We start from the raw sequence: 8,958 nt of genomic DNA, 5'->3' as shown, positions 1-8,958 counted from the left end.
ACCATTGTTGGCTTATTTGTTCATTAGTTCATTTACTGCAAAAAAAGTCCAGGATGACAAAATATCAAATTTTTAAATAAAGACAAGATCAGCAACAGTGCCAAGCTGGGCCATATGAAAGCTCAGGGCAAAAGTAAAAATCAATAATGCTAACCTGCCTCACTTGCCTCACCCTAGTTCTGTCCCTGAATACCAGCCGCCCCTCATAGTCACTATGCTCCTTGCCAAGAGTAACCACTATCCAGACACCTAACCCCATAGATAAGTTTTGTCTGTTTTTAACTTTATATCCATGAACTCACACTCCTTTGCACATGGCTTCTTTCCATCAACGCTTTGTCTGTGAGATTCAGTCACGTTGTTGTGTGTCATGAAAAGATGTGTGAATAGGCAGTGATGTATATTTAAACAGACCAGTGTGGTGGCAGGTAGTAGAATAAATAGAGCAGGGGTTCCAGCCTGCACTAGAGCAGGGCCAATGAGGTTAGAGAGGAGAGGATGGAGTCCAAAGGTACTTGCAAGGGCAGCATCCAAAGGATTGACTGGATATTGGGAATGAGGGAGAAAGGGGAGTCCAGGAAGAGGCCAGATCTCTGGATTGGGCAACTGGGTGGATGGAGGAAGAGGCTCTGCGCTGGGGACCGAGGAGGGGTGGGGGGAGATGATGAGTGTGAGATATCAGTGGGACAACCAGAGGGCTGTCCCTGAGGCAGTGGGACAGACAAACCTGGTGCTCAGGAGGGAATGGAGGAGGGATATGTTCCTTCAGTAGTCCCCAGCATCAGCGAGGAGTAGGTGACACCGATGAGAGGAGACCTGCTTGCAGGGGGCTGTGAGGGGCACACGAATGGATAAAGAAGGGACACAGAAGAGCTTTCTGGGAGCAGGTGGTTCCAGCAGGTGCGCAAGCAAATCAGAATGAAAATCCTAAGCACACAAAGCCACCCTGCCTAGCTCATCAGGCCTTCCTGGAGTCCAACTGTGTTTACCTGCAGCCCAGGAGGATTTGAGTTGCAAAACATTCTTCGGATTAGGGGCTCTCCCCTCCCAGCCTTTGCCAGCCCCCCTCGCATCAGCTCCTGCTGACTCAGCAAAGTCTTTTCTCCTGGCTGCCAGGGATGCTTGCCTTTAAAGGCAAAGGGCCCTTCCTGGGGTCAGTCTTACTCACTCTTAACTCCCAGCCGTTAGACCCGCCCTGCACAGCCTCCACTGCTGTACTTCTGTGCTCTCAGGCACGCACCAGGTGCCAGCATCTGCCTGTCTACCTGGCACCTTCTGACTAGCCCCAGAGAGCTCTTTTCCTTCCAACTGCCTGGAGCCGGAACTGCTTGGAATTGGACCCAGAAAAGCCCAAGTTCCCTCCAGGGCTACAGGCAGCCTCTGGGGAACAAAGCTGCTAGTATAAGCACAACTTGGGGAGGGGTGCACTTGGCCTCTCCACGCTGAAAGCTGGGGCTCCACAGCCTCTTCACATTCCCTTTAGAACCTCAGGTTTCAGGGGTACACTTGTGGGAAGCTGAGAAATCCTCAGGTCCTTCCACTGCTCAAAAACCCTCTGTGGCTCCCCACTGCCTACTGAATAAAGCCATAACTCCAATATCTGGCATTCGTGGCCCTTTGTGGTCCCACTTCTTCAGCCTCTTCTCTCATTCAAATTCCCCCCTACCTTTACTTTACCACCTCTCTCCCAACCACCTAACTCAGCCACAGGGGACTACTCCCAGCTCTCTGGCTTAAGCTCCACCTTCATATCTCCCTTCCAGGCATCTGAGCTCAAGCTCTCTCCCTCTGCGTTCAAATCTTCCCAGCTCAGATGCTACTTCCTCAGGCTTTCTCTGGTGCTCCCTCTCTGTTTGGAGTTAAATCCTGTTTCCCAGGACTCAACCACCGAAGTAATAAACCAGCCGACCTGAGAATTTAACCTCTGACCCAGTGTCAATAACTTCTGATTAAGTCGCCTGTAAACAGTAGCCTCCAGGGGTTGTAAAACTTTTTACAGAAAGTGGAATTTCAAGCAGGCAATGGGGGTCTGTGTTTGGTGAGGCAAAGATAAAGCTGTTTTTCCGGCCACTCTGCTTTGTCCGCAAGCACCACCCTGGCTATGGGATAGGGATTTGATTGAATTTCTGGCTTTGAGATTTAGTAGTTTATTTGGGTAAACTTTTATACACATCAGTTACTCCTCAAGCCGACCCAGAAAGGGATCCTTACGCCCATTTTACCGATGTTGGTCTTGAGGCTCAGGGAGAAGTGATTTGCTCAGGGGTGTTTGACAGCACTGGGTCTGGGTTGGGTTTGACAAATAGATAGCAGAGCTGGGACTCCACTGTACCACACAGGTCTCTAATTGTGATCCATAGAGCCCTTCCTCCTGCAGCACTCTCTGCTTGTTTTATGCCTTTGCACGTGCTCTTCCCTCGGCCAGGAACAACCTTCTCTCTGAGCCGCCTGGTGAACTCACAGTCAACCTTCCACACCCTGCTCAGCATGACCTGCTCCCTCCCTAAAGCTCTCTTCCTCCCCTTCCTTCACACATTCTCATCCCTGAGCACTTGACTTGGTGTTGTTGCTGCTCATCTTCCCTCTTGCTTCTTCTTCAGTTTGGGGGCTCCATGAGGCTAGCAACTAGCTCACATTCCTCTGTCCCCAGGGAAGTGGCCAGCCCAGGGTTGGCCTTTTTGGTGTGGCCCATGAGCTGAGTGGGGCCCAACAGCTGGGAAGGGTATACACAGTAGACTGGACGTGCTAGGAAATATGGAACTATATAAAGACTTGGAGCAGGGAAGTGGCAAAGCCCAAAAATGTGCTTAAGAAAGAACTAAAAGTGTTGGCAGGATGGACTGGAGTGGAAGGGAAACTAAAGACAAGCAGACTAGCTGCTTTTGGTTCATTCATTCATTCACTCATTCACCCATGGGCTTCAGCTACAGAAGCTGTCCTCAAGAAGCTCACAGTCTAAGGGAAGACAGACAAAGAGAGGGTAATCAGCAAACTAAGAAACATCAAAAGGTAAAGGAGAGAAAGATTCCCACTTGGGGAATCAGGGGCAGGACCACAGAGAAGGCCCTATTCCAGGGGTGCCTTGTGTGATCAGAAGCGTTTTGGCATGTTGAGGTAGAGAGGGTTTCCCAGGCAGAAGAAACAACCTGAGCAAAGGTATGGCTGCAGAAAGTGCCTGGTATAAGGGGTGAGATCCAAGGTGAGGCTGAGCTTGTAAACTGGTGCCCTGAAGGACCTTAATGGCCAGGCTGGGGTCTTGCTCCCTCCATGACAATGTCAGGCTTCTGAGCAGGAGAGTGATGAGGTCCAGGACTGGAGGACACGAGGCCAGAGGAGCTAGAGCCAGCAGGGGAGGGAAGGACGCTGAGGTGGTGTAGAGGGTGGAATCAGCAGGTCCTGGCAGCCCCTTGTACCTGGGTGAGGAGAGAGGGCGAAGCTGCAGATGGCCCTGAGCTTTCCAGGCTAGCAGCTGGGAGGCCACAGAAATAGGAGCCATGGCCAGGGGAAGTCAAGGGGTGTGTCCAAAATAGACTTGTCTTCCCTTCCAGGGCTCCCTGCTTAGCCAGGTGTCCAGTGCTGCTCACAACACAGAGAGAGAATCCAGGGGTTATCTGGTCAGCACAGCCTCCCCTTTCCTCCAGAAAGTAATCCCACCCTAGCTCCATTTCACAGGGGAAAGGGACATTTAGCTTAAACTCAAGATGTTGGCAAGGCCTTTGGAATAGGGGTTCTTCCCTTCACTGTGTCTCAAGTAAGGCACTGGTCTAGAGGAGCAAACAAGGTGAAATCAGATACTACTACTGTCGTTGTTGTTGTTAGTCGCCGTGGAGGTGGAGTCAGCTCAGACTCATGGCAACCTTATGTATAACTGAACAAAATGTTTCCCAGACCTGTACCATCCCCATGATCTTTGATGTGTTGGAGCCCATTGTTGAAGCTATTGTGTCAATTCATCTAACTGAGGGTTTTCCTCATTTTCATTGACCCTCTACCAAAGATGATGATGTCCTTTTCCAGTGGTCTTTCCTGATGATGTGTCTAAAGTAACCAAGCCAAAGTTTGACCATTCTTGCTTCTAAGGAGAATTCCAGTTGTATTTCTTCTAAGACTGATTTGAAATCAGATAATACTACTACCACTTAAAGAGGACCTACTATGTACCCAGCACCTAAATACTCCATGTGCTTATTTTGACATTGTAACTTTCACAATAGCACATGAGGTTGGTTATGTCCTTAACTCCATTTTACCTATGAGAAAGCAGAGGATCAGAGATGAGGTGCTTGCCCGGGACCACAGTAGGGTCAGCCTGTGTTCTTAACCATTCGTTTAACCTGTTTTTTCACTTACCATTCGATTTACCTGCCTCTTTCATTTTCACGGCAACCCTGGTGGTGTAGTGGTTAAGTGCTAGGGCTGCTAAGAAAAAGGTCGGCAGTTCGAATTCACCAGGCGCTCCTTGGAAACCCTATGAGGCAGTTCTACTGTCCTTATAGGGTCGCTATGAGTCGGAATCGACTCGACAGCAACGGATTCGGTTTTTGGTTATTAATTTTCACACGTATGTGTCATGATAAATTAGCATGTACAGTCAGGAGTAGAGAAAAACTTCACAGAGGAAAAAAAAACCCAGTGCTGTAGGGGGTGACCTTAAAGGCCGGGAAGAGGTAGACAGGTTTTCCAGGCAGAGGGATCCACGGAGCAAAAACAAGGCTTGGCTTGCAAGCAGGAATGTGGGGGGTGGGGTGGAGGGCGGAGGGAAAACTCCACCACTGACTGAGACCTCCCGTAGTTTCTCTAACAAACAAGGGATTTTCCCGCGTAAATAACACTTACCACGTAACAGACGCTGTTCTAAACACTTTATAAATATTAACTCACTTGGTCTTCATAGCAAATTTATAAGGTGGCACAGTAGTTAAGAGCTGGGCTGCTAATCAAAGGTCAGCAGTTCGAATCACCAGCCCCTCCTTGGAAACCCAGTGGGGCAATTCTACTCTGTCCTATAAGGTCGCTATGCGTCGTAATCCACTCAACGGCAGTGGGTTTGGTTACTATTATCCCTAGTTTACTCAAGTTTTCCGGTGGCGGAGTCAGAACGCCGGAGTCCTCGCTCTCAAACGCTACGCTATGCCTAGCTTGCCTTCAGCAGGATACGAACACCACTACTTTGCTACGGGATGCCGCTGAGGCTCAGAGAGGTGCGCACACTTGCCCAGGGTCACACAGCGATCGCCCTTCTCTGATTCAGCCCATAGGGTGCCTCGGAAACTGGCAGCCTGAGGGAGGCCACCGCTATAAGCTCTGCGGCCACTAGGAGCCCTAGAGCCCCCAGCCCCTTCCCTGATCCCCTTCCCCGCGGAGACCCGCCCCGGACATGCCCGGCCCAGGCCCCGCCCCAGGCTCTGCCCACACACCCCCGACACACCTCCCGGCGGCACCAGCCAATGGCTGCTGGCCTGCTCGCTGGGTCCTATAAACGCTAAGGTCCGCGTGCTCACAAGAAGTGGCACACGCGAGAGTGTAGGGTGCGGACCTCGGATCCTCAGAGTTAGAGAGTACCAGGGAGCGGAAGGCCAAGTGACGGGAGTCAGAGTCTCGGAACCCGTGCGGAAGCCGGAGCCGCAGAACGCCGCCCGCCCGCGCACCCCGCGCTGCCAGAGCCACTAGTACAGCGCGACCATGGAGCCCAGCAGCAGAGTGAGTCGCGCGGCCCCGCGCGCCCTTCGGCCCTCCCTGCCCAGAACAAAGGCACAGACCCCGCCGGCCCCTGCACCGCCCGGCCTCCCCCCGACACCCGCCGCGTTGTGCGCCCGGGCAGGCGGTGCGCTTCCCTGAGCCCTGCTGGTCCACAGCTCGGCGCCGGCCCGCGCGGGGGTTGAAGGGAGGGGGTCGGGGCGGGGGCCGGGGTGGGCTCGGCATCTATCCGCGGGAGGGCGCCGCGTGTGTAGTTGGTGCCTGCAGTGGGTACTCGGTTCCTTCGGGGGCGCCGCGCAGTCCACGCGGTCGGTTGGAGGCCGGGACAGAGGGCCCGAGCGCGGCACGTCGTGCACGGCCTTCCAGAGGCGGCTACGCGCCGGCTCCTCCTGGTGCGTAGGAGGGGGCCCGAGCGCGGCGCCCATTGGCCGAGCGGGCCGAGCCCCCGGCCTTTCCCCGGACCCGGCGCGCGGAGGAGGCGGAACCCGCCCCCACTCTCTGCCCTCCTGGAACCGTAGCTTGCCCTTCCCGGGCGCCACGCTATGTGCGCGGCCTTGTGTTGGTGTTTTACGTGACCTCTTACCGCCCTCGCTCCAGCTTTCCGAGATGTAGAGGCTAGAGGGCACTTACGTAAGGCCGGGGCTAGAGCTCGGGGGTGTCTACGTCTAGAGCTGAGACGAAAACCCGGCCTCTGAGGCCCTTTTTTCCGAGTAGTACAGGCCCCAAAGCTTGTGCCAAGTGCTCCGAGGTGGCACGTTCCCTGCTTGGGCGGGGCTGGTGAGGGCCGGGAGGAGGTAGACCCCAGGGGGCCATCGTCATGAGCCCCACGGGGTCGGAGGCTGGGAAGGGGCCCCAGGCTGGAGTTTAGCTGGAGGAGGCCACGGCAGGGGGCTAGGAAACGGGGGCAGAACTCTTCTTCTGGGGACAAACTGCCTAGATAGCATCTCTTTTTTCATCCGTAAAATGAACTTGTAATCTTTCCCTGCAGGGGAACTTTGTGCCTTCTTCCCTGGGCGATTCTTTTTCTACAAATATTTATTGAGCCGTCCTGTGTACAGGGCGTTGTTTCTTTTCTCCTTCCCTTCTTCCCCTTTATAAAGATTACTTTAGATCACTTTTTTTCTTTTGAAACACTCTTATTTGCTTGTATTTTCCTATCGTTTGGGCGGGGAGGACGCAAGGATGCCCTTTTTTAACTCGGGGACGGGGGCCTGAACTCTGCCCTGCTCCACCCTGTGGAGGTGTCTGGTGGGACAGAGCAGGGTCTTGGCTGGGCAAGGGGGTGCCTGGCAGTGACCCCGGGCTCAGGGGTGTAGCCAGTGTAAGGAGAGCCCAGGAGCAATCTCTTAAATTGTGCCTCTCCCCTCCCCAGTTCGAGCGTCCCGGGGGTAATCTCAAAGTTGTGGCCTTCCCCCCTCCCCCCCCCGCCCCCCACAGTTTCAAGGTGAGTAGATGTTGATAGAGACTTGTCAGCAGAAACGCCTTCCCTCCACTCTTATCCAGCTGCCTCAGTCAGGCGCCTTTCATATTTGTGGCACCTCGGGATGTCATTCATGCCTTGTTTGGCGCCCCTTTGTACTTGTGCCCCAAGGCAAGTAGCCGCCTGTGTGCCACCCCCATCACTGTGCCACTGGCTAGCTGTACCCTCAGCCATGAAAGGCTTCTTCATACCTGTTGAATCCAGATGACTTGCTTCACCCAGCCCTGGCCCTGGGGCTTGAGGTGAGACACTGAGGAAGTTCTTGGTAGCCTTTCAGTCATCGGTGAGCCATTACCTTGAGATTAAACAAAATAAAAATAAAACGAGGAGTGATTTTAGCTAGTGGTAAGGGCTTGAGACCCTGAAGTCCACATACTTGCTGCGTTATCTCAGGGCTCTGGCAGCCCACTTCACCTTGCTGGATCTCAGTTTCTCTGCCTGTGAAAGGGGGATAACATCTTTCCCTTAAAACTAGGTTCTTACCAGGGTCGCTATCAATTGCCATGTAAATTGATTCTGGCGATCTCATGTGTGTCAGAGTAGAACTGTGCACAATAGAGTTCTCTTTCTTTCTTTCTTTTTCTCGATAGGGTTTTCAGTGGCTTTTGCAGGGGAAGTAGGTCATCAAGCCTTTCTTGGAAGGCATCTCTGGGTGGACTTGAACCTTCATCCTTTCAGTTGGCAATCAAGTGTGTTAACTGTTCATACCATTCAAGAATAAAGACTGTCTCTTCAGCCTGTAATGCAGGGCCTGGTTGTTTGTTATTGGGTGAATAAATGAATATTCTTAGTGGAGCCAGAAAAGTAGAGGAAAAAATCAACAGCCACTTAGAGTTTACTGAGCTCTGCCAGAATGTGTTCCAATGTTACCGACCCTCACATAGCCCTGGTGGTTTCTCACTTGACAGGTAGGGGACCTGGAGCTCAGAGAAGGAAAATCACTACTCCGAAGTCAATATAGCTAGTAGTAAGGGGCTGAGCTGGATTTGAACTCAGGCCCCTGGAAGGCCAGACCAACTAGAAAGGGCTTTAATTGTCCCTTTTCACCACCCTGTCTTGAGTTTTGGGTTGAGTGGGGAGAGCTTGCCCATCTCTAAGGGCTGCCCTTGTACCAGCTGCTCCTAGATGCTGTAGCAGATGGGTGTTTCTCATGCAATGCTCTTCAGGTTTTTTAATTGCGCAGTCATGACCCCTCCCCCGTGGTTAAATTCATGCACATGTATTATTATATTAATAGGTTATATGTCTATACAAGGCAAACAAAAAAACCCATTGCCATCGAGTCAGTTCTGACTCATAACAAGCCTATAGGACAGAGTAGAACTGCCCCATAGGGTTTCCAAGGAGCTGCTGGTGGATTCGAACTGCCGACCTTTTGGTCAGCAGCTGAGCTCTCAACCACTGCACCACCAGGGCTCCTTATACAAGACAGAAATTAAAAAAAAAAAAACACATACAGGTAGAAGTTATAGAAATTTTTTTTTTTTTCCAAATCCTCTACGGATCTTCTTGTATTCATTATGGGATAAAGCCCCTCTCTCTTTTGGAGACTTTATTTAATCAACAAGCACAGTGTTAAACTGAGGCCTGGACAGGTTATATCAGTTGTCCAAAGTCTTTAAAAACAGGTCTGACTACGAAGCCTGTTCTTTCCTGTGTTCCTTTTTGTCTCCTGCAAACTAGGGCTTTACTCAGCTGACTTCCCTGTCTTCTGCCGTGTGCCTCTGCTGCTTTTAGGAATGAGCTTAACTGAGTAGGAAGTAGGGTGGGGACAGGTCCTA

The 8,958-nt window shown here is 52.1% G+C and overlaps 1 protein-coding gene across 1 annotated transcript in view; it reads left to right on the top strand.

Moving 5' to 3' along the window:
- The first annotated feature begins 5,483 nt into the window (after window positions 1–5,483).
- SLC2A1 (solute carrier family 2 member 1) overlaps window positions 5,484–8,958 on the top strand; it is a 30,007-nt gene continuing 26,532 nt past the window's right edge. Inside the window, exon 1 of the mRNA XM_064281825.1 lies at window positions 5,484–5,700. Coding sequence (XP_064137895.1) covers window positions 5,683–5,700 — 18 coding nt within the window. The 5' untranslated portion in view covers window positions 5,484–5,682. The remainder of the gene's footprint in view (window positions 5,701–8,958) is intronic.

The sequence above is a fragment of the Loxodonta africana genome, chromosome 3 (assembly GCF_030014295.1).
Source record: "Loxodonta africana isolate mLoxAfr1 chromosome 3, mLoxAfr1.hap2, whole genome shotgun sequence".
NCBI lineage: Eukaryota > Metazoa > Chordata > Mammalia > Proboscidea > Elephantidae > Loxodonta > Loxodonta africana.
Note: the sequence above shows the minus strand (reverse complement) of the source record. Positions and strands in the feature narration are given on the sequence as shown.